This window comes from Thamnophis elegans, chromosome 9 (assembly GCF_009769535.1).
Source record: "Thamnophis elegans isolate rThaEle1 chromosome 9, rThaEle1.pri, whole genome shotgun sequence".
NCBI classification, from domain to species: domain Eukaryota; kingdom Metazoa; phylum Chordata; class Lepidosauria; order Squamata; family Colubridae; genus Thamnophis; species Thamnophis elegans.
This window is the reverse complement of record NC_045549.1, coordinates 67,383,047-67,409,146: the sequence shown is the minus strand read 5'-3', so window position 1 is coordinate 67,409,146 and position 26,100 is coordinate 67,383,047. Positions and strand designations below refer to the sequence as shown.

Here is a 26,100-nt window from a genome sequence, read left to right as displayed (position 1 = left end):
GATGCACCTAGCTTTTTGGGAGGAAAACAAGGGGGGGGGGGAATCTTCCTCTGCCTCCCAGCAAGTTGCCTCCTTGCAACACACAGCAAACAGTACGGACAATAGACACTGTTTGCGGTGTTACGTTTCAGACTATGCTTGTACAGATGCTGTTAAAATTGATGTGCTTTCTGGAAGTATACATTATTCTCTGCTATTTAAAAGAAGATACAATAGCACTGGGCCTCTTCAGATCAAGCATTTATATTGTCTAGAACAATAATAAAGCACCTTTTAAAAATAAGTCTACTAATTTGAACATTCTATAGGCATTTGCAGCAAACAGTCTGCTTCAGTTTAACCTGATTAGTACAAGAAAAAAACAATCTGCTTCTGCCTCCCGGCAATTCGCCTCCTTGCAGCAAACAGCAAATAGCCCGTTTCACTTTCACTTTGTGCACAGGCCTCCTGATGATCAGCTGTTTCAGGCTGCAGGGATTGCCATAACCAGTGGTTCCCAAACTTGGCAACATTAAGACTTGTGGACTTCAACTCCCAGAATTCTCCAGCTAGCTCTTCTGGCTGGAGAACTCTGGGAGTTGAAGTCCAGAAGTCTTAAAGTTGCCAAGTTTGGGAACCACTGCCATAACCTGTTGTCCCCTCTGTAAGCCTCATTTTCCCATTTGCTGCAAGGAGGTAAATTTCTGGGAAAAGGGTGGGGGCCGGTGTGTGGACGGGGCTACATTCAGTGTATAAGATGCACCCAAATTTTCACCCTCTTTTAGGGGGGAAAAGTGCATCTTATATTCCGAAAAATATGTTTTTTTGACCCACCTTCCATATGCTTCTGAATCTTGGCCAATCTTGGCATTGTTTCCCCCTCCCCATAAGCAGGGGTGGGATTTTCAGCGATCGGTAGTTGAAAGGACTGGCTGGCCCCGCCCGCCCTGTTCCGCCCCTTCCAGGAGTCTCCACGCAACCCGTTTTGGATGCCAGGTAAGTGCAGGGCCCACATGGAGGCTCTGGGAGGGCAAAAAATGGGCCTCCTGAAGAGAATCGGTGGCTAACATTTTTCAATCACACCCCTGTCCATAACTATCTGTCAAGAAGGGTACATTACCTCAGAGATCATAAAGATATTTCCGATCAAATTTGCCACTTGCGCATTTCCCATGTCTTTTATTATTATTATTTTTTTGTAGTGGCATCTTTTATCTACCTTGCTAAAGAAAATGTGTGAACAATGGTGCTCGAAATGAATGTAGCAAAAGCTTTGTCTGAAAATGAAGGCCTGGCTTGCTCCCTTTCCTGGTTTTACAATGTTCTTTTGAATCTTTACAGGCTCTGCCTGACCCAATTAATGCCCTGCAGCAATCATCGCTGCTAATAAGATGGAGAGAAAGGATTTTTTCAGCTAAGCACAACATTTCTACAAGGACAGGAAGATCAGCCTGAGAGCTCTCAAAAATGGCTTTGAAGCAATGACTAAGCCGGGTGCTTTTTCTTCACAAACACTGAGCTCATCCCTTTTACCCAGCTGGAAATTTCTCACATTACAGGCCATTTCAGAGCATCTCTGCTTTAAAGGGATGTTCCTTGAAAGGCAGAAGGGAAGAGTTTGGTGCGTTTCCCACAGGTTGGTCCAAATGCCCATTTGGGCAACTTCAGATACCGATGTCCGGCTTGAGACGGTCCGTTGCAAAAAGCCGTTCTAGAATGTTCTGTGGTGTCAGGAGCGTTGTAGAGAGAACAATGACCTGGAAAACAAAAGATACAGTATATGCGTCTATGGATAGGATGACCAGCTTTTGCGGCCTCCATCAGTTAATGGAACCTACAGTGATGAAGAGTTGTGGTTCTGTGAGCGAATAAACTAACACGGTTATCTCCTCAGCGTACAATTCTTGGGCAAACTTTCAATCATCAGAATTGAAGGACTGAAAGAATTTCAATCATCAGAATTGCTGTAATTCTGTGTTGGTGGAAGGATGAGCATAATCATTATTTTATTATTATTATACACTTTATTCATTAAATATGAAACCTAAGTCAACTGAACATTCAAAAATGTATCACAAATATCATTGACTGGGGCTGATGGTTGATATGGGTTGCTGCCAGCGTCCTAGGTATCAACCAAGTACTTTCTTAAAATATAGGATGTTCCGAGTAGCACAGTTTTTTGCAGTTCCGCTGGTGTTATTGCGGGAAGCTGCAATTTTCTTGATGTGTTTTATAAAATTTTTGGACACGGTACCAAGTGCCCTGATGACAATGGGTATCACTGTTTTTTTTTTAAAACAACAACAACAATAATAGTTGTTGTTGTTGCTGTATAGCAACAAACTGGTGGGAACATCAGCCTGAAAAAGTCACCGAAAATCAGATGGTCAAGATCTTGTGGGATTTTCGCATACAAACGGACAAAATACTGGCGCATAATACACCAGGCATCACACTGGTTGAGAAAAATAAGGTTACAATCATAGACATCGCAATACCAGGTGATAGCAGGGTCGACGAGAAGGAATATGAAAAAATCGCAAAATATCAGGACTTAAAAATCGAAATCTAACAATTATGGCACAAACCAGCAGTGGTAATTCCAGGGGTCATCGGCACACTGGGTGCTATTCCAAAAGCACTGGAATTACATTTAAAACAGTTAAAAATTGACAAAATCACCATCAGTCAAATGCAAAAAGCCGCACTGCTTGGCTCTGCACGGATATTACGAAAATACATTACGACGTCCTAGGCCCCTGGGTGGGGCCCGACTAGTAATCAATGCCAAATCCGGCGAAACAATTGGCCGCTGTGATACAATTCTGTTGTTGCAAATAATAATAATAATAGTTGTTGTTATTGTTGTTTATTTATTTTATTCATTAAGCATGAAACTCAGTCAAGTGAACATTTCAAGATGTGTCACAAATTTCATTGACTGGTGCTACTGGTTGATACGGTTTGCTGCCAGCGTCCTAGGTATCAACCAAGTACTTTCTTAAAATATAGGATGTTCCGAGTAGCGCAGTTTTTTGCAGTTCCGCTGATGTTGTTGCAGGAAGCTACAATTTCTTCATATGTTTTGTAAAATTCTTGGACATGGTACCAAGTGCCCTGATGACAATGGGTACCACTGCTTTTTAATTTAATTTAATTTATTTATATTTATATTATTATTATTATTTAAACATGAAACTTAGTCAACTGAACATTCAAAAATGCATCACAAATACCATTGATTGATTGTTGTTGTTGTTATTATTATTCACAGTCAGCCAGATGTTCAGATTGTGTTTGGCATTTTTGTCTACCTATCGAGCCCTTACCAAAAACCGGGGCTGGGCAGATCTGGATTTTGACAGTGTTACAGATATGGTCGCAGGATGGAAGCTGTTCCAAGTAAAGCCGCTTTTGGCAATTGACTGATGGCAAATTTGTCAATGCCTATGGGCTTGTTGTTGTCATTATTATTATTTTAGTGAATTGCTCTTTTAGTTTCCCCCCCATCAGTGGATGGGAGCCAATGTTGGTCTTTTCCTATTTGAATGGAAGCCAATGTTGCCTATTGAGGGTGCGTTCAGTGTTGTGGAATCTGAATAGAAAAAGGTACTACTACTACATTCGTGTCTGGAGCACTAAAGCGCTTCTGGATTGAAAGGATTGAATGGTGACCTCACCATTGCCTGGGGAATGACCACTTGGGGGCTCCTTACCTGTCCCCATTAAATTGCCGACCAAAGTGGTACCCATTTATCTACTCGCAGTTGCCCATTTTCAAACTGCTGGCTCGGCAGTAGCTGGAGTATGTGACGAGGGCTCACCCCATCCCGTGGCAGCAACCAGTTCTCAGCCCGATCGTCAGCCCGACGTCCTAACCTTGAGAGCCACTGCATGCCTTGCAAAATTTAACATGTGATTTTCTACGCCATTCTTCCTACTGTTCCAAAAAGGAAATTCCAGGGGAATGATTGCCAATTTGATGTCTTCCTAATGAGCTGACTCAATCATGAAAGATGATGCAAGGGAAGTGCATGACAGAAAGTATGCAACTTGCATAAGTTGTGACAAGAGAGAGAAAAGATCCATTGCCAAAGGCATTGAACAAATAAACCGGACTTAAGACCATACAATGGCAGAGATTTACAAAAACGCCTAAGACAGGTGCCCTTCTAATTCGCATGGATTTAAGAGGGAGAAGGAGACGCATCTAGACTCTGTTGTTATAGCCATTCCAATAAATGTAATTTTACACCTAGGCAGTGTTTGTTCCTTGACTGGGTCAACCGCGTAGGGTAGGGGTGTCAAACGAAAGGCCTTTTTGGTTGCAGAGGGCTGCAGGAGGCTGTTGCAGCTGAAAATGGGGGCCTGGGAGGCCGCGCTGGCAGAGGGTAGGTTAGGTTAGGTTTATTAGATTTATATGCTGCCCTTCTCCCAAGGACTCAGGGAAGCGTACAACATTAAAAGAAACACATAATACAAAAGTTTTTAAAAAAATTAAATAGAATATCCCAAACAAACCCCATTAGAATTGACTATAACAATTTTTAAAAAAATCGAATTAAAATTAACAATGATCAATAATTTATTTTGTTTTGTTCAGGCCAGGCCGGCTTGCTGGAAAAGCCAACTTTTTAGGGCGCGTCGGAAGGACCGAGGTTGGGGATTATACGAAGCTCCGGGGACAGCTCATTCCAGAGGGAAGGGGCTCCCACAGAGAAGGCTCTCCCCCTGGGGGTCGCTAGCTGACACTGTCTGGCCAATGGCACCCTGAGGAGGCCAACTCTGTGGGATCGCACTGGATGGTGGGAAGCTACCGGTGGCAGTAGGTGGTCTCGCAGGGTAGCAAAAAAACAAAACTAAAAACAAAACAAAAGGAGAAATATTTCCCCTTTTGCATTTAAGCATGCAAGAAAGGACAGGAAAGGAGAAAAGGGAAAGAGGAAAGACCAAGACCAAAAAGGAAAGAGAGCAAGGAAGGAAACATAAAGAAAGAGGGGAAGGAGGAAGGAAGGAGAATGAAGAGGGAAGGAAAAAGAAGGAAGGGGATGGGGAATGAAGAAGTGAGAGAGAGATGTAAGGAAGGGAAGGGAGGAAGATTATAATGAGAGTGAGGGATGTCGTGCCTTAACATGTGACCACCAAAGGCGCCCCCCCTGACAGAAGTGATGTCGAGCTGGCCACACCCACCTGCCTGAGGTCAAACACAACCCTGATGTGGCCCTCAATGAAATCAAGTTTGACACCCTTGGTGTAGAGCTATCAGTGACCGACATTAATGGAAGAGACTACCATGGCTTATATCAGATATATGCTTATATGTGTTGAGACTAGACATTCTTAATCGTCATCTAGCCTAGCCTTCATACAGAGATACTGCCAATAGTGGGATTCAAATAATTTAACAACCAGTCCTCTGCCCTAACGACCAGCTGGGTAGGCGTGGCTTGGTGGTCTTGTGACTGGGTGGGTGTGGCCAACTCAAGGTCACTCAGGTCGATGGGCGCTTCGCCTTAGCTGTTACAATGCAATAAAGATTAACCGGAGAGGCAGTTTCTGTAAGCAGGGCAATAAAGATGAGGCTAGAAACAACACCAGAATGTTTCCTTCCTGCCTTCCTTACAGGGTTAGCCCTGTAAAGGGGGAAAAATCAAAATGAGATTTCTTCCAACAACCGGTTTTCCGAACTGCTTAGAAAGTTGCCAACCGGTTCTCCCGAATAGGTGCGAACCGGCTGAATCCCACCACTGGATACTGCACTACAGACTACTTCTGCTCCCGTGCTTTATCTTTCTCTTCCGCTCCAATCTGGTTCATTATTTAGTCAATTCACCGCTGAGAAAGATAGCATCACTTTCTATGTGGGGGACAGGGGTATCTGTCACAGGCCGAGCTTTGCATTGGTGTTTCTACCTTCGCAAATGTTATCAAGAAATATTTTACCCGCAGCACAAATATTCATGATCAAGATTTTGTTTATATATGCAGGAAGGGTGTCAAGCTACCAAGCACTTTAGTTGATTAAAGCTCTTTTTAATTGATTAAATTTTATATGTTACCAAATCTCAGTCTAATTCCTTCTTGCGATAGGCATGAATTAATAATCATAAGTTCCCATTCGCTACTAGAAAGTAAAGCCCATATTTAATATTTTTCATCACGGTAATATACGAAGTGGGCCAGTAGAACGAAGAACTAAAAATGAAGATGTACTTTGATCTTTGTGATTAAAATTTGCCGCACTGACTGATCCATTAATATTTTCATTCAACCTACTGATTAGAATTTTAACATTAATATTAATTAATATTTTGTCTAAGGCACAACTGATATATATTCTCATGTATTTATAACTCAGTACAGTTATTACTACAATAATCATAGTCTTAATTTCATCTTTGCAATATCAACCACAATTGGGCTCTCCCCTTTACAAAAGTTTTGTCATAAACATTTACGTTATCAGCATGAATCCGGATCTGATCGCTGTTATGTATTGATATTAGAATAGAATAGAATAACAGAGTTGGAAGGGACCTTTAAGGTCTTCTAGTCCAACCCCCTGCTTAGGCAGGAAACCCTAAACCACTTCGGACAAATGGCTATCCAACATCTTCTTACAAACTTCCAGTGTTGGAGCATTCACAACTTCTGGAGGCAAGTTGTTCCATTGATTAATTGTTCTAACTGTCAGGAAATTTCTTCCTTGTTCTAAGTTGCTTCTCTCCTTGATTAGTTTCCACCCATTGCTTCTCGTCCTACAGTAATGTGAATTGTTGCACGTTCTACATCTCTATAACCAGTTAAATTTGCTTCCATTTCAGTCACATTTTGGAAGTGAAGTATATCTATCAATAACAGCTTCAGTTCGTGCTAAAAATACTCCAGTTTTACATATTCAATCTAATTCCTGTTTAAAGCAACATGGTTAATTGTGGATCCAGATCTTCTTAGCTTTCTGGAGGGCTTTGTAAAGCTTGTGTTTGGTTGTTAGATGAATCCCATACAGGCGTAGTTTGTATGGTCAGTTCTGCTATAAAGTGCCTTGGCTATATACAACATCTATATAAATAACTAAAGATAAGGGTAAAGTTTCCCCTCACACATATGTAGGGGGTGGTGCTCATCTCTGTTTCAAAGCCGAAGAACCAGCAGTGTCCGAAGATGTTCTCCGTGGTCATGTGGCTGGCATGACTAAACGCCGAAGGCACATAGAACGCTGTTACTTTCTTACCAAAGGTGGTTCCTGTTTTTCTACTTGCATATAATACGTGCTTTCGAACTGCTAGGTTGGCAGAAGCTGGGACTAGTAACGGGAGCTCACTCCGTTACGCGGCGCTAGGGATTCGAACCACCGAACTGCCAACCTTTCTGATCGACAAGCTCAGCGTCTTACCCACTGAGCCGCCACGCCCCTTATAAATGCTAAGCTTCTTGCTTAATATTTAAAACACCTAGCTATTTAGAAACCTCATTTAGCACAGGGAGTAAATATTCAGCGGCCCAGAGAAACGCAGCTTTAAATGCAGCAACTTTGAAATAGTTTTGCACGAAAGAACCATTTTTATTTACCGTCTTTTTGTTTGAAATGACTCACTTGAGAACTCTGGTTCCCCTCCCATTCTAAAGCTTTTAAGCCTCTAGTGTGGCGTTACTCAATCTTGCTGACTTGTAGATTTCAAAATCCCAGAAGGCGGGAGTCCACACCTCTTAAAGTCACCAAGGGTGAGAAACACACTCTTCTGGATTCTTTCTCTCACAAGCTGACCCATCCCCACCAGGGTCAATCCCAAGCAAAGCAACCGCCGTTCCGTGCCGCTCTTTTGTCAAACCACAATCCCTTTCGGATAGCAATCCCCAAACCTCCCTTATGCCATTTTCTCTCTCATCACCCACTAAAACCTCTGCTTATCTTTCAAGCCAGAGTAATACATTGGGAGTCTGGATTAACTTGTCCATCACTGCGCCACAAATTCAAGCCCTACCTTTGACAGCAAAGAAGTGGATTCGCTACTCTAAGGAGATAATTGGGAGGTTAAGTGCAAAAAAATAAAAAAAAGAGGCATGTTATCAGATGAAAATGTGTTTCTAGAGAAGTATTTAAATCCCAGGAACAATTCAATGAGCTCTGAAGTCAAGAATGCCATTAACATGCAAGAGGCATTTAATCCACGCCTACAGGTACTCGGTGGGCCCTCCTACGATAGCTACTCCATTATTAACAAACATGTGCTTTATGATACATTCCATATGTGAAGCGCATGTAATTTAGGATATAAGAGAGGAAGGATGGTCTCCGTCTGATTTCCTGTTGCTGTTTTCAGCATTGGATTTGGAAGAAAAAGATGGGAAACTCTTAGTATCTTTTTATAATGGTGAAAAAGTCTACGGTTGGAGCCATTGATTTATACAGAAAACACATACACATACACGCATATGCATGCATGTATGTATGTATGTATGTATGTATGTATGTATTCGTAGATTTTCACGGATGTAGGTATGCTGGTTTTGTTGTATTCGAGTCTTTTCCCGTGTAAGATTGAGATTGTCTTGGCAACGTTTCGGCGAGGTCTCACTCGCCATCCTCAGGCTGGTGTTTTTGGCTTAAAGCGTGGCCAGAGTTGCCGTCTTTCTATAAATCTTGGTGTGTGTGTGGAGTGCTGGCATTGTTTCAGTAAGTGGATTGATTGGATGTGTGGCTGTATCTTGATTGGTAGATTGGTGCTGATTGGTGCTGGCTGTGGGTCCGTTGTTGTTTTGTGTTGTAACGGCCTGGATGGTGGGTGGGGCTCGTTTGTACCTGTTTCTTTAAATCATACTGTAAAATGTGATTGGTTGCTGTTTTCCTCAATCAGCCATAAGACTGTTAGCTCTCTGTTCGTTAGATGCTGGGCTGATCTGATCTGAGTACTTTTGGAAGCTGGAAGTGCCGTGAGCTATTGTAAGTTTTGCAACTGCTAGCAAACTTTGTGTACTGAACTGATTATATGATACTGGACTATGTTATTTGGATTATCCCTTAACTGAAAGATGTTTGATGACTGACTGTCTTATCCGTGTATGACTTGGACTGTTTGATGGACGCTGATACCTCTATTTCCACGAAAGTAAAAGCCTATTTAAACTGCAGTGTCTTTGTATGCTGGTTTGTGTGTTCTCCAACACAACTCTAATGCTTCTCTGAACGTACTCGCTCTCCCAACATGGAGCTTACCTAACACTGCTTATATATTTATATCTTAAGGTGGCTCAGTGGCTAAGACGCTGAGCTTGTCGATCAGAAAGGCTGGCAGTTCGAATCCCTAGTGCCGCGTAACAGACTGAGTTCCCATTTCTTGTCCCAACTTCTGCCAACCTAGCAGTTCGAAAGCATAGGGAAAAATGCAAGTAGAAAAATAGGGACCACCTTTGGTGGGAAGATAACCACGTCCCATGTGCCTTTGGTGTTTAGTCATGCCAGCCACATGACCATGGAGATGTCTTCGGGCAGCGCTGGCTCTTCGGCTCTGAAATGGAGATGAGCACCGCCCCTTAGAGTGGGAACGACTAGCATATATGTGCGTGGGGAACCTTTACCTTATACTTGGACTCTGATTTAATTCTGGATGATATTTGGAACGCTGACAGTATTACTCATATATATTCCATACCTCTACTCCAGGCTTGTGCGCCGCTACAAGATCCTTTATCATTCGGACTTCAGATACTGTTACACCACCGACCATGAAGATAACCAGTATAGGATGATCACTTGGGTGGGGTCGGCTCACCTGATCAAGGAAGGGAATAAATGGTTATGGAATCTGATCTTTCGCCCTACAAAAGCATCTTCTCTGGCCAGGTGGGGGCTCCAAAAAAGAACTGAAAGCAACACCTCTCTTTTAAAACAGAGAGATGCGGGGCAGGGAAGACGAACTAAAGACTCCATCCCACCATGTTCCCTCTGTTCAAGATAATTCCCGACTGCTATAATTACTAGGCAAGGTTTTCAAAACAAGGCTATTCTGTGGATCGCTTCTGCTGACAGGCCTACAAGGTGAGGCCAGCTACGAGGCGGCCAAGACCGAGCAGTGACTGATCGGCCGGAGAGCCAAGCCCACTTTCACCATCTCACCCACCAAGATGCACCCCGCTTCCCTCAACACCATCCTCCTCTGCACCGTGATGGGCTTTTACCGCATGGAGATCGAGGTCCAGTGGCTGAAAAATGGGCAGCTGGAGAAGGAGGGCGTGGACTTTGGGAGGCTGCTCCAGAATGGAGGCTGGACCTACCAGCTCCAGGTGATGCTGGAGACCCAACCCCAGCGGAGGGGGGGGACGACTACACTTGCAAAGTGCAGCACACCACCCTAGAGGCCTCCATCACTGTCCAGTGGGAACTCCGTTCCTCCAGCTCTGCCAGGAGCAAACTCTGGACGGGGATAATGGGGGTCATGATAGGAGTGGCCTTCCTGGCTGTGGGACTCTTCTCCTACCTGAAGAGCAAGAAAGCAACTCCCACCCAACCCCTTGCAGCACTCATGAATTAATCCTGCTCTCTGATGCAAAAGGATTTTTTTCTTCTTTAGTAGCTGATGACTCTGTCCGGTTTGCAACCTGTGAAAAATGAAGGCTGAAGGTGACAGGTTGGGGAGAAGAGGGGAACGGCATCCTGGACCTTCTCCCCCAAGCTTCCTTTCAGGGCTCTATTTCTTGTGAGGGAGGGGTAGAGACCATCTAGACTGTCCCCAGAGATGCTGGGCCGACCTGTCACTCCAGCCCCCTCATCTCTCCTGACTTGGAACCCACAGCAGCTTCATCTACATCACTCTTCCTCCGAATCCCTTCCCTTCCCTTCGCTTTGTTATAAAAGAATAAACTTCAGCTAGAGGGGAGAGGGGGAACCAAGGCTGTTCTTTTAATAGCCCAAAATGTTTTACTCTGCTATTTACTTTCCTCTCTCTGTCACTGCTAATTTTGCAGGCTTCGTCCTAAGATTGCGGGCCAGATCTGTAGGAGAAGGATGCTATTCTTGATTGTCAACTCATTTTAATTCTTCTCCAGCATGGTGATGAAAAGTAAATAACAAAAGAAAGTAAATGTGGTTTGCTTGTTAACCTGTTGCTTGTTTAACTTTCTTCAGTGAAAAATATGATGGTTTTATCCAAAGACTTTCTGATTTCCATACAGTGTAATATTTCTGCATTACAGCTACTGCAAAATATTATTTTTTAAAAGAATAACACTAATATTATCTTGCTATAAAGCTATAGAGCAATCTAAAACTAAATACACCTAATAATAATAATAATCTTGTTGCCTATTACTAATAATACTGCCTAATACTATTAACTCTAATACTATAATACTAATACTATACTAATACTAATAGTATACTAATACTATTTACAAGCTCAAACCTATTTCCATGTAAATAGGTTTGAGCTCGTAATTTGGACTGCTTTGACTCAGATTTTGACAGTGAACATTCAGCTCATGGGAGCAGAATCAGAATCTTAATAAAGTTATATAAAAAATATGTGCCAGGACTAAAGTGGGTTAAGGGGACAATTATGTTAGATCCGGCCGCAGGAAACCAGCTCAGATATAGATTTGTTGCATGTCCCTGATAAGATCACAAGCAACAACTGCTCTCATTTCTAAAGTGGGAATAACTGTGACCCATTTACAATGTTTATTAAAAGACGATAATGTGCTAAAACACACCGGTTGAAATCCAATACAGACCGACATGCGTGTCACTTTATTGATTTTAAAGGGCTTGTCTGTGCAAAAGCACGACAAAGGGAAAAATTTAATTACAGACAAAATGGGGTTATTTTTTTGTTAGTATATTATTGGTATTTCAAGAATGTGCCAATTAACCATTTTACAGATGAGATCGTTTTATTCTGGCATTGTTCAGCCTTTCCAGGTCAAGGTGGGGGGAAAAAACCTCTTCAAACATTCTCATAAACTCAAGATTCAGAATAGCAATAGCAATAGCAGTTAGACTTATATACCGCTTCATACGGTTTTCAGCCCTCTCTAAGCGGTTTACAAAGTCAGCATATTGCCCCCACAGTCTGGGTCCTCATTTCACCCACCTCGGAAGGATGGAAGGCTGAGTCAACCTTGAGCCGGTGAGATTAGAACCGCTGAACTGCAGATAACAGTCAGCTGAAGTGGCCTGCAGTACTGCACCCTAATCACTGCGCCACCTCAGCAAATCCTATCCTTGCCTTTGCAGCAAAATTGGGCTCATTGGAAGGGTCATAATCCCTTACGCATTCATTTTGAGGCCAAATACCTATATTTTAAAAACTCTCAGCCATCCCCTCAGAATGATGCAATCTGACTTTGAAGTATCGGTTGGTGTCATCTGTTCTGACCGAGGCTTCCTGAGAGCATGAAGCAAACACCCTGTCCTGACAAAAAACCCTTTTATTAATTGTGAATTCTGCTCATTCACATCCAGCGAAGTCTTTCAAGGGAGGATTTACAGCCACAGACCTTATCTGGCTTGGAGAGCTGCCAGGCCGATATCTGCAAAACCTGGCAAGGAGTCACGAACCAATTAAGTGAACTAATTGTCTCCTGCAAACTCCACTCCCCTTTCGCTCCTCTTTTATTCCCTCTGGGAGGGGCCATTCACCGTCCACCTGTGGCCTTACTCCCAAGTCGACCCCTGTTCTTTAGCGGTTCCCTTTGTCTGGCCACTCTGCGCATGCGCACACTGGGAACAGGCTCCAGCTGTTCGTCTGCCTCACTGATGTCTGACTCTCAAGGCAGCTGATAACTGGCATACGGCTCTGGCCCTCTCTCTGCCTCCGAGACAGAGCCCTCATCAGAGCCTCCCCCAGACTCCAGGACTGGCCCATCTTCCTCCCCAACCTCCTCACTGTCCGAATGTGCTTCCAGCTCTGCTGGCCACTGCGGGCCACAACATCACCTCCTTTCTTATCCCTTATCTACTCTTTCTCTTGGGAAGTCAGAAGATTATGAATAATTAGGCATTTGAACACACTGTATGAACAAACAAAACGTATTATTTATTTCATTTGAAAGAAATCAGTCAACAACATGTTTACTTCCCCCTGTTTAATCGCAGAATGACTGTAAGAGCCGAGGTGGCACAGTGGTTAAATGCAGTACTGCAGGCTACCTCAGCTGACTGCAGTTCTGCAGTTCGGCTGTTCAAATCTCACCGGCTCAGGGTTGACTCAGCCTTCCATCCTTCCGAGGTGGGTAAAATGAGGACCCGGATTGTTGTTGGGGGCAATATGCTGACTCTTAGAGAGGGCTGAAAGCCCTATGAAGCGGTATATAAGTCTAACTGCTATTGCTATTGCTATTGTATATGCAGCTACTACAAATGGCTGCAAATATCCTCAGGACCACCAATCGAGAGAGATGCCAAACATCTATAACCCTATACTACCATATGGTGATCAACTGGAGTATGGCCACCAGATTTCGTAGCCCGAAATTATATCCTCCATCCTTTTTTTACTCGGTACCAGATTCTACTCCATCTCTAGTCCCTTAATTGTCTGCCTCCACACATTCTCTTAGCTTCCTGGACTCCTTCCTCATGAGGAAATGGCCAGTTAACCCTTGATTTGCATTCTAACCAAACAACAAATGTGTTTCATCACATCCTCGTGCTTCTGCTAGAGACCTAATGCACACATGATTTGGAACCCACATTCCACACAGCACGAGGAGGCAAGACAAGAAACAATGGATGGAAACTAATCAAGGAGTGAAGTAACCTGGGGTTAAGGAGAAACTCCCTTACAGTGAGGACAGCTAACCAGTGGAACAGAAGTTGCCTTCAGAAATTGTGGGTGATCCAACACTGGAGATTTTAGAGAAAAGATTGGACAACCATTCTCATCTTTATCCTTCTTCTCTGCCCTCTTTCGAGGGTTTTCAGCGTGCCTTCAGAAGTTGTAGGGCAGGGATGGCTAAACCTTTTTGTTGTCGTGTGCCAAAAGCGTGCATGTGCAACAGCACGCCCATGTGCCTGCACCCATAATGCAATGCACGTGTGACCCCCCTGCGTCCCCCCCACCCCCTTGCATGTGCCTCGCCCGCTGCGCATGTGTGCAACAAAAATGACTCCATGTAATCCATCCACTGATGATGTTGAATTCTTTATATTGAAAAAGCATTTCTTTATAAGTAAGTTATACATCTGTCTGTCTGTCTGTCTGTCTGTCTGTCTGTCTGTCTGTCTGTCTGTCTGTCTGTCTATCTATCTATCTATCTATCTATCTATCTATCTATCTATCTATCTATCTATCTATCTGTTTCTGTGCTGCGTATGCACAAAATCAAGATACTTGTACTTGGGATAATGTTAATACTTGTACACTAGTATCACTACAACATCTTTTGCGATTTTGTACTCTGATTACCATTTTTTTAAAAAATCTGGACAGTAAATTACAAAAAACAACAACAACCCCAATCTCTAGAGGTGCATTTGAAGTTAATATCAAATATTACAAGGATGTAACTATTTAAATCTTATTTTTTTAAAAAAACTTTCCGGATTATATGCCCAGCTGCAAATTTGCATTCCAAAACTAAGAAACTTAGAAACATGTCCTAGTTAGGTTAATGGATTGCTCTTAATTTAGATCCAGGATTCCTCTATTAACGCACTAACAAAATTTATCTGGCAGTCTATCTGAGCGTACAGATAGTTTTTGACCTACATACTAAATGGAAGTTAGAGGCTTCTGAATTCGAACGAAGATTCTAGATTTTTTTTTTTTAATTTGGGTCATTTCCCCACCAATGGCATATAAGTATTTTTCTTAAATTGCCAATCTTTATTTTTTGTACAATTTTGTACAATCTCATTGTACAACGAGCCCCAGAGCATTTCCAAAAAGGCATTAAGAGTTGTTAACCTAATTTTGCGAAGCTTCCTCTCCGGTAACATTGCACTGCAAACTAGGGCATATAAAACCTTTGCCAGACCAATCCTCGAATACAGCTCAACTGCCTGGAATTCACACTGTATATCGGACATTAACACAATTTGAGTGGGTCCACAGGTATTTCACGAGAAGAGTCCTCCACTCCTCTGCTCACAACAGAATCCCTTAGGCCACCAGGCTTGAAATTTTGGGCTTGGACAACCTAAAACTACGCTTTCTACAGCCTGACCTAAGCATAGTACACAAAATTGTCTGCTACAGCATCCTACCTGTCAACGACTTCTTCAGTTTCAACCTCAATAATACACGGGCAAACAATCGATACGAACTCAAGGTAAACCGCTCCAAACTCGATTGCAGAAAATACGACTTCAGCAACAGAGTGGTCAACGCCTGGAATACTCTACCCAACTCCATTGTTACATCTTCAAATCCCCATAACTTTAACCTTAAGCTGTCTACCGTGGACCTCACCCCATTCCTAAGAGGTCCTTAAAAGGGGTTCTGTTCAAAATTACAATGGGAAGAAATCTCAGGTTCTTAGCTACCCACCTTTATAGAAAGTAAGATTCTTCCTCAGTCTAACAAGAATTTCTGAAGACAGAAATATCCTCAATCAAGGAGAACTCAAATAAGGTTGACTCAGCCTTCCAAGATCGGTAAAATGAGGACCCAGATTGTTGGGGGCAATATGCTGACTCTGTAAACTGCTTAGGGAGGGTTATACAAGCACTATGAAGTGGTATATAAGTCTAAGTGCTAAGGGCTATTGCTATATTGCCCCATAGTGCTTCAGATCACTCTCTGGGCAGTTTACAATGTCAAGCATATTGACCTCAATGGTCCGAGTCCTCATTTTGTCGACCTCGGCTGATAAAAGGCTGAGTCAACCATGAACCAGTCAGGATTGAACTCCTGGCAGTGAGCAAGCAATACTTAAGATGCTTGTGTGGAGATGTAACTACCTATTGTGGATTCGGTTCCTTGGAGGAATGTCAGAATTAAAGCACAGTTGAATCTGGAAATAGCTACAAGCTTCGATGCAGAACAGAAAGCTTTGCAGCTTTAGAACAGACTTCTCTGATCATACCCAATTCTATCTAAATTCTGTTTCCAACAGTGGTTTTACTGATAGTGTTGGACATATCCACTACTGCTCATTGTTTGTATATCATTTAAGGTTGAGTTTCCAGTTGACACTTGTCATAAATATCTTTAATAATGTGATCCTCCTCCTCCTCCTCCTCCATCATTGTTTTTTTTTATTCCAAATTAATTTATTGATGTATGAAAGCTTCTTCCTTGATTATGGTTTCTAATCTACCAAGCTGGTCCTGTGTGGGCTGATAAATAATAAGCGGCGAAATTCTGTGCAACATTCTTGTTATCCTGAATCAATAAACTACAGGATGAAGTTAAAAATTATGGGCTACAATCTACCATGCTGGTATAGTGTAAGATGGTGAAATAGATAGAATATGTACATGTACGTGTTGGCATAAATCAATAGCACTTAGAGTTGGTGTTTTACAGCCCACTCTAAGCAGTTTACAGAGTCAGCGTCTTGACCCCAACAATCCAGGTCCTCATTTTACCGACCTGGGAAGGATGGAAGACTGAGTCAACCTTGAGCCTGCTGAGATTCTAACTGGCAAATTACATGCAGCCAGTAGTCAGCAGAAATAGCCTACAGTACTGCATTCTAACCACTGCACCACTGTGGCATATCTATCTATCTATCTATCTATCTATCTATCTATCTATCTATCTATCTATCTATCTATCTATCTATCTATCTATCATCTATCTATCTATCTATCTATCTATCTATCTATCTATCTATCTCTATCTCTATCTCTATCTCTATATCTATCTATCTACCTCTCTCTCTCTCCATCCATCCATCCATCCATCCATCCATCCATCCATCCATCCATATCTATCTATCTATCTATCTATCTATCTATCTATCTATCTATCTATCTATCTATCTATCTATCTATCTATAATTATGGCTATTTCTTGTTTTTAGCATTATGCTCAAAATCTGTCTACACATATGGTCTATTCTGCTCTATGCCAAAATAAATATTTGATTGTTTAATTGATTGATACAGGTATAACCCCCACCACTGAATTAGAAAACCTCGTGGTTCAATATTATCTTGTTAGTTGTGAAAATACACTTAATAAATTAAATTTCCTTTAAAACTGAGTGAAAAGAGAAATGTTAGCAGATGCCATCTGGAATATGTTACTGAAGCAACTTCATCAGACTGATCAGATGTAAGGCTAATCAATAGTTTAATATAGTGAGTTTGGGGATTGTACGCTTTCCCCATCTTTTCTTCTGATATCACTATGAGGTGTGTGTGTGTGTGTGTGTGTGTGTGAGTGTGTGTGTGTGTGTAGCCATTTGTTCAGAATGGTATAAGCTCTCCTGCTGGTGCAAGGGGTTGGACTAGAAGACCTCGAAGACCTTCCAACTCTGTTATTCTGTTATTGTTATGTTAAAACATCCCCTTATTTATTTGATGTGCACAAATATGGAACTACTAATAAGAATCTTGAGATCTTCCATATTCCTTATTTTCAGATATTACAAAACACCGGCGAATAATTTCTAGGGCTGTTCACATAGACAAATGATAGATATAGATAGATGATACCTAGCTAGTTAGGTAGGTAGGTAGGTAGATATAGATAGATGATAGATAGGTAGGTAGTTGATAGGTAGGCAGGTAGGTAGATAGATAGAGGCAGGTAGTTATAGATAGATGATAAGTAGGTAGATAGGTAGGTAGACATAGATGATAGATAGATAGATAGATAGATAGATAGATGGATGGATGGATGGATGGATGGATGGATGGATGGATGGATGGATGGATGGATGGATATAGACAGACAGACAGACAGACAAAGATAGATGATAGATGGATGGATGGATGGATGGATGGATGGATGGATGGATAGATATAGACAGACAGACAGATAGACAGACAGACAGACAAAGATAGATGATAGATAGGTAGGTGGGTAGAAAATAGATAGGTAGATATAGATAGACAGACAGAGAGACAGACATCATAGATACCAATTTTGAATGTCATGTGGACTTGATTTAGGAAAGTATGTGCCTCCTAATGGGAAAAACATTTCTGCAAATCCATTATAAGACTACAAAATTTACATAGCCAGCCTGTGTGTTGCAAACACAGGAATGACGTTTTGTGCTGAAGTTTTTATACACATGAGCAATTACTGAGTAATTCTAGCTCTTTCACATCCCCCTGTGATGGCTGGCAATGATAGTAACTAAGGAAGAAGGGAGAGGTTAAAGAAGGAAAAAAAAAGGGACAATATTTCTCTCTGTGCAGAATCTTACATTTAAGGAACATGATTGAGTGCACCCCTCTGTGGTTATGGCATCTAGTTAATTAGATAACCGAATAACAGAGGTGGAAGGGACCTTGGAGGTTTTATAGTCCAAATAGGAAACCCTGTACCATTTCAGAGAAATGACCGTCCAATCTCTTCTTAAAAACCTCTGGTGTTGGATCACCCACCATTTCTGGAGGCAAGTTATTCCACTAATTAATGGTTATAAGTGTCAGGAAATTCCTCCTTAGTTCTAGGTTGTTTCTCTCCTTGATTAGTTTCCATCCGTTGCTTCTTGTTCTGCCTTCAGGTGCTTTGCAGAGTAAGTTGACTGCCTCTTCTTTGGGGCAGCCCCTGAGATATTGGAACAACGCCGTCCGGTTGCCACTAGTTCTTCTTTTCATTAAAGTAGACGTACCCAATTCCTTCAGCCAATACCATTATAGACGCTACAGAGGTGGTATTCAGCAGATTCGGATCAGTTCTGGAGAACCGGTAGCGTAATTCAAGATGGCGGTCATGGCCATGTAACCAACGCTCTGCAACTTTGAAATGCGTACCATGGAATAAGGCTGAGGCTTCAAGGGCAGACACAGCTGTCATCTTGACTTTTTGGACACTCCTCTTACTCCATCTCTGCTCTTCATTAAAGGGTTTTTTTGGGGAGGGGCAGGGGCGAGGAACGGATGTCAAGCGTGTTTTTGACTCTGGTGACTGGCTGGACAATTCTCTGCAGTTTTCTTGGCGAGGTTTTTCAGAAGTGGCCTTCCATTGCCTCTTTCCTAGGGCTAAGATTGGCCCGAGGTTACTCAGCTGGCTTTGTGCTTAAGGTTGGACTAGAACTCATGGTCTCCTGATTTCTAGCCTGATGCGTTAACCACTAGACCAGGGGTCGGCAACCTTAAACACTGAAAGAGCCACAAACGCTCTAACTGGAAGCCCCCACATTCAATTCTGGAGCCGACCGGAAGTACGATTTCCCCCACCATAGAGTCTCCTCCTAGCGTGGCATCCTTTTTCCTCTACCTGCCCTATCAATTGTGGAGCTGACAGGTGAGAGGGAGCCACAACAGAGGAATGAAAGAGCCACATGTGGCTCCAGAACCGCAGGTTGCCGGCCCTTGCACTAGACCAAACTAACTTTCTCTTCATGAAAGTAGTCTGATGTTTTTCAGGCTTCTGATCCAGCTTGAAAACAGATGGCATTGCTTTAAGGAATCCATTTGTTAAAGTGGTAGTGATTCTTAAAATAGCCATAGCACGCACGCACGCACACACACACACACCCCTTGATGTTTTGCAGAAACATCAATGAATCGGGCTACTTTAACAATCAGCAGAGACCTAATGCTGTGCTTGGAAGCCCTTTGGAATAATTTTCAAAGGGTATATAAACCTAGAGGAGAGCATACCCTAAAGGCTGTTTCTTCACGTCCTAAAAAGTGAAGACCTTGAAGGCAACTAGAGCAGGGCCAAGTTTAACTCACACAGGCAGAGAAAAACAAGTGATTCACAGTCACACTTGGCTACAAGATAAACAACTTTTTTCATTTCTAATTTGGAAATGTCTAGTTTCTAGTTGATTTGTTTTTCTCTGCTCAGGAAAGCTATTTTGAGAAGTCTTTTGAACAAAAGTCATTACTGCTTACAAATCATCGTACAATTCATTACCCTCGGTGCCTGCCTTTAAAAGTTTAAATCTTTTTCATACACACAGATCGTTGCTTAAAATGTTCCCTGCTTAAAATACGCTACAGATTCTTCCACCCCAGCCGGTCACAGCGACCTGTGGGGCCACGGATATTTTCTGTGACATGGGATGAAATGAATGGGTACCAATTTTGTTCTGTTTTGGGGGGAGCAGGGGAGAAGGAAGAAGGTAGAAAAATGTTTCAACGCTACGCTTCTTTATCTCCCCCCTGTAAGATGTGGAAAAAGAACAAGGAATGCTTTTCACATTTTGACAGGTCAGTACAACTTTTCACATCCACGTCCAACTTGAATGGTGGCAAATGTCACAACGGGAAAAAAAACTATACATTTATATTTGGGGAATATATGTGGGAGGTCAGTGTAGCAAATCAATAAGAAACACTTTTTCCCCCCTAGTGCAAAAGGCTCAGAAATTCATGGTATCATATTGCAAATAACATATATTCACTCATCTTTTGATTAAAAAAAAACCCTAGGTCACAAACCATGCATCTCCTTGGTCGGTATGTATGTATGTATGTATGTATGTATGTATGTATGTATGTATGTATGTATGTTGCATTTGTGCTGATAAATAAATAAAGGGAGACTATTATAGATCTCCCTTTATTTATTTATCATCACAAATGCAACACAAAAATGGTTTTCTGCCTGGAAGGCTCCTAGGGTGGAGATGAAAGGCAAAAGGGAAGCAGTATGCTCCCTCCCATGTTTGGGCATACCGGGTGCTTTGACATAACACTGTATGTGTGTATGTGTATGTGTGTGTATGGATGGTCTCTTGTGATGAGCCGATAGACAGAGAAAGGAAGCAGTATGCTTCCTCCCATATTTGGGCATACCAGGGGTTGTGACACAATACATACCTATTTCCCTGGCTTAGCTGATAAAGGAGGAGAGCCTGTGGCCTAGTGGCTAATACAACTGCCTAATATGTAATACAGCCCAGATTCGAATCCCAGTAAGGGTATGGCTAGCTGATGAGAGCTAAATAGCTTGAAATAGATCTATACTAGTCTCCCTTTATTTATTTATCAGCACAAATGCAACACACACACACACACACCCCATCAACTAATCAAGATGAAACAACACAGCCAACCAATCTGCTTGCAGCAACAGAGCCAAATGCACCCAAACCTGCGTATGTATGTATGTATGTATGTATGTATGTATGTATGTATGTATGTACACAAACACATAAACACACACACATGTTTTTCAATTTATGGAAAGATTTAGTGCTTCAAAAATGAATACTTTCTCACATTTAATGACAAGGAGAAAGCCACCTATCACCACTTGTAAACTGAAGGAAGCAGCCTAAGTGACACTACAGATTTGTTGGATGTAAAATTTGATCTGATTCCAATTCAGGCGAAAAATGCAGGAGAAACAAATATGGAGGCAAACTGCAGGTAAGGGAGGTCTCTGTTTGTTTAGGAATCAGAAGTGACTCAGCATTGGTTCTGGGACAGCTGACAGCCTGGCATGGGGAATAGAGTGATTTTTTTACCCCTTTGGACCTTTGAGATTGAGATGCCCGGTGAGGTTATTTGATTAGATTAATAATGCGCCTTTCTGTATTCTAATTGTCCTTATTTGGGTTATATGTGCTAGTCGTTCCCGGGTCTAGGGGGCGGTGCTCATCTCTGTTTCTAAGCCAAAGAGCCAGCGCTGTCCGAAGACGTCTCCGTGGTCATGTGGCCGGCATGACTAAATGCTGAAGGCGCACAGAACGCTGTTCCCCTCCCACCAAAGGTGGTACCTATTTTTCTACTTGCATTTGCTTTCGAACTGCTAGGTTGGCAGAAGCTGGGACAAGAAATGGGAGCTCACTCTGTTACGTGGCGTTAGGGATTCGAACCGCCGAACTGCCGACATTACTGATCAGCGTCTTAGCCACCGAGCCACCACGTCCATAGGGTCAAGGTGAGCCTTGGATAAATTCTGTGTGGCTTTGTGTTTTCTGAATCCATCCTGACAATTCAGCCTGTCGGAGTCTTCTAACCGGGGTTACTTGAGGCCATTCTGGCTGGGTTTTCTTTTTTTAGCTTCTGTGGATGATTTTTCTTTACCTTCTCTGGGGGCATCGAAACAAAAAGTGTTGTGTGTGTCTTACGATTATTCCCACAGATGAGTCTTCAGAGGCTTGATATTAATGATGTGGGGAAATGGCAGATTTTCATTATTTTTCAATCCAGAAAAAAATTGCTTATTTTTTTTTTTACAAAATAGTGAAATTATGTTAATTAGAATATAGAGTTGGGAATGTATAAGATCAGTATTATTTTATTACTAGCTGGATACTCGTGCTGTGCTAGGAAACTATGTGATCGGGCTTGCTAAACCAACACTTACAGCTTCAAAATGAATGAGTAGTTACTATTGGCTTCTCCTCTCCCCTTCTCTCCCTCAGGCTGACCCCATTGATCCTCTCCTGTCTCCTTCTCTCCCTCAGGCTGACCCCATTGATCCTCTCCTCTCCCCTTCCCTCCCTCAGGCTTGCCCCACAGAAGCCTCTCCTCTCCCCTTCTCTCCCTCAGGCTTGCCCCATTGATCTCTCCTATCCCCTTCTCCCCCTCAGGCATGCCCTACAGAGGCCTCTCCTATTTTATCCCCTTCTCTCCATCAGTCTAACTCCTTAGCATCAGAGCATTTTTCAGGCGGGGAGGGAGAGTAGAATGTCTAAACTCCCAGCCCACAGGCTATATGAGTCACATGTTGGCCACGCCCACGCACAAGTGGCAGTTGGAATAGAGTTCTTTTCAGGTTGGAAGTAGAACGTCTAACTCCTTAGCATCAGAGTGTGTTAATAATAATATACGAAATATTTAGGATCTGATGGTCATTTCAAAAAATCATTTCTTAGTGAGCATCTAAAAACCAAGAGGAACATATGTGCCAAGTTTCAGGTTTGCAGGCTATAAAGCTTTAGAGATTATGCAATTATGCATGAGTGCTATTTTGCCTTTATATATATATATATATATATATATATATATATATATATATATATATATATATATATATATATATATATATATAGTGTTATATTTGTGCTGATAAATAAATAAAGGGAGACTAGTATAGACTAGTGTGTGTATGTATGTATGTATGTATGTATGTGTGTGTGTGTGTATAGTGTCACAACCCCTGGTAAGCCCCAATTATGGGAGGAAGCTAACAGCTTCCATTATCTGTCAATCGACTCGTCACAAGAGTCCATCTCGACAGAAACCCAATATTTTTACTGTTCCCTTTGTTACACATTTTGTGTTATATTTGTGCTGATAAATAAATAAAGGGAGACTAGTATAGATCTATTTCAAGCTATTTAGCTCTCATCAGCTAGCCATACCCTTACTGGGATTCGAACCTGTGCTATATTACATCTTAGGCAAACGTCTTAGCCATTAAGCCACAAGTTCTCCTCCTTATCAGCTGAAGCCAGGGAAGAAGGTATATATTTAGTGTCACAACCTCTGGTAAGCCCCAATTATTATATATATGTATTTTGTTGTTATATTTGTCTTATCTTTTTCCCAGGAACTCAGGTGGGATGAAATAAGCAGGGCATAATGTAGTGGACATTTAATTCCCATAATGGTTTTTTTTATATTTCTCAACATACTCAATAGACCACTGTAATTCCATCAATTAATGGGACAACTGCCACGTAACAGGAATAGAAGTTGGGTCATCAACGAATTCCTATCATTTATCATCTCCCGATTATGTTATATGCGTGTGTGTGTATGTATATATGTATACGTATCACTGATCTTCTTGCAATGTCCCCCCCAAAAGTACAAATTTCAGATAGGAAATAAATAGAGGAGGATACACGGATCGTCTGCTTCTTAATAAAATTCTGCACATGTTAATCAGATGTCACTGTGTTCACACACACGATTGCTTTACCTTCATAAACATGCTGAATCCTGTTTTCAGAAGATCGGTCAGCCCAGAAGACATGTGTTCAATATCAACGGGGTCAGGTCGATCAGGGTTGTAAATTTCTTCCACCACTTGCTTCACCAATGGCTTATAAGATGCCTTGAAAGAAAATCACCCCTATTTGTTAAAATTAAATACATTGCATTTTTCAAAGTGAACGTAATAATGAGGGGTGGCAATCACTTACCTTCCCTACCGGTTTGCAAATGTGAGCGCGCATGCGCTCACCCTACCTACAGCGCATGCGCTTTGCCTAAAAAAGGATCCGTTTTTGCCCTCCCCTCCCCAGAAGCACTCTGTAGCACTCCGGACATCCAGTTTTCGTCCTCCCCAGCCCTCAGAAGCACTCTGCAAACCAAAAACAGCCCCGGGAAGGCACAGAGGGTTTGGGAGGCGAAAAACGGGCCTGTTTTTGGCTTGCAAACTGTTTCTGGGGGGGCCAGAGAGGGAGAAAACGGAACGTGAGGACTATTTTTTGTCTTGTTTTTCTCTTCTAAATCTAGGTGCGTCTTATAGTCCGAAAAATATAGGAATACAAATGGCTGTCAGGTAAATAATTTCACTGATATTACACAGTGATCTTCTTTCGTGATACTCTTCAATTACGCTGCATTAATCATCACTGAAGCTGGATGGTTTGGATTCCCCGAAAACCATTGTACAATAGCGCTCTACCCCTGCTTAAAATAAATATCTGTTGTGATACAAGTGTACACATTATTAGAACGATGCAGGATTAAACTGCAAAATAATTAAAAGCTTTTAGTTACTGGGGGGAAAACCCTACCATATTCAATTTTATGGACTTATGCAATTACTATGCTGTAAATCTAAAGTATTAAACAGTGAATAACAAGAATTAAAGTAGGAAGCTTATAATTTACAAAAATTAGTGGCAGGCAACATTTCTTACTTTTGCTATTCCAAGAAAGCCCCTCTCTAGTTTTCTTAGAAAACTCCTGCTGAATCAAGTTGTGGAAATTATAAACGGAAGTGCCACTTATCTTGGAGGGTGGGGAAATGAAAAACAAATGAGAAACTAACCACTTAATCTGAAACAACTTGAAAGAAATAAAAATATTTTCCAAAGCAATTACAGCCATCAGCATTTATTTCTTCATCCAGCTTTTTGGAACATCAGTGTCCTTTATTTTCTTCTACCCAAGCGCAAAAGAAAATTAGATGCACTGGCCAAAACGTCCTGATCACACATTTTTACACTCATTCTCGGAGACACAGCTCTTTACTATACTGCTTGATGTTGTGAATTCAATAAGAAACATATTTATGCAATATGAAGCATTTGAATAAGTTACCAAAACATCCAATGTATGGAATTAAGAAGGATAACTATTTTTTCTGATGTAATGAAGAGCTGTTTGCAAGGCAAGTTATATTTCACAAATGGATCATATTAATAGCAATAGCAGTTAGACTTATATACCGCTTCATAGGGCTTTCAGCCCTCTCTAAGCGGTTTACAGAGTCAGCATATCGCCCCCACAGTCTGGGTCCTCATTTCACCCAACTCGGAAGGATGGAAGGCTGAGTCAACCTTGTGCCGGTGAGATTAGAACCGCTGAACTGCAGAGAACAGTTAGCTGAAATGGCCTGCAGTACTGCACCCTAACCACTGCGCCACCTCGGCTCTTAAGAGTGATTTATCACCAAGGCTGCAACAGTTGGTTAACTATCCACTAAGGATGGTCACCTTTTCGTATACAGCTTGAGTATAAATTATACTAAGACTAACATAAGCCTAAGGTGCAGTGGTTATTAGAATGCAATATTGCAGGCTAACTCTGCCCATAGTCAGGAGTTCGATCGTGACCGGCTCAAGGTTGACTCAGCCTTCCATCCTTCCGAGGTTGGTAAAATGAGGACCCAGATTGTTAGGGGCAAGAGGCTGACTCTGTAAACCACTTTGAGAATGCTGTAAAGCACTATGAAGTGGTATATAAGTCTAACTGCTATGGCTATTATCTTTGGTCCAGCTTAATGCAACCTGAAGCTTTTGTATCTGAGATTTGCTACCCTATCAAGGTGACAGCATAAAAAGTTCTGTCTTTGTTGTAAGGCTGTGCGGTTACGGTTTTGTTCCTTTTTTCCTCTGGCTTTATGCTGCAAT

At 42.0% G+C, this 26,100-nt stretch overlaps 1 protein-coding gene across 1 annotated transcript in view; it reads right to left on the bottom strand.

The window, feature by feature from the left end:
• Window positions 1-986: 986 nt before the first annotated feature.
• SCFD2 (sec1 family domain containing 2) overlaps window positions 987-26,100 on the bottom strand; it is a 146,376-nt gene continuing 121,262 nt past the window's right edge. The window contains exons 7-9 of the mRNA XM_032224669.1: window positions 23,937-24,071; window positions 9,636-9,755; window positions 987-1,736 (exon numbers count right to left, since the gene is read on the bottom strand). Coding sequence (XP_032080560.1) covers window positions 1,644-1,736; window positions 9,636-9,755; window positions 23,937-24,071 — 348 coding nt within the window. The 3' untranslated portion in view covers window positions 987-1,643. The remainder of the gene's footprint in view (window positions 1,737-9,635; window positions 9,756-23,936; window positions 24,072-26,100) is intronic.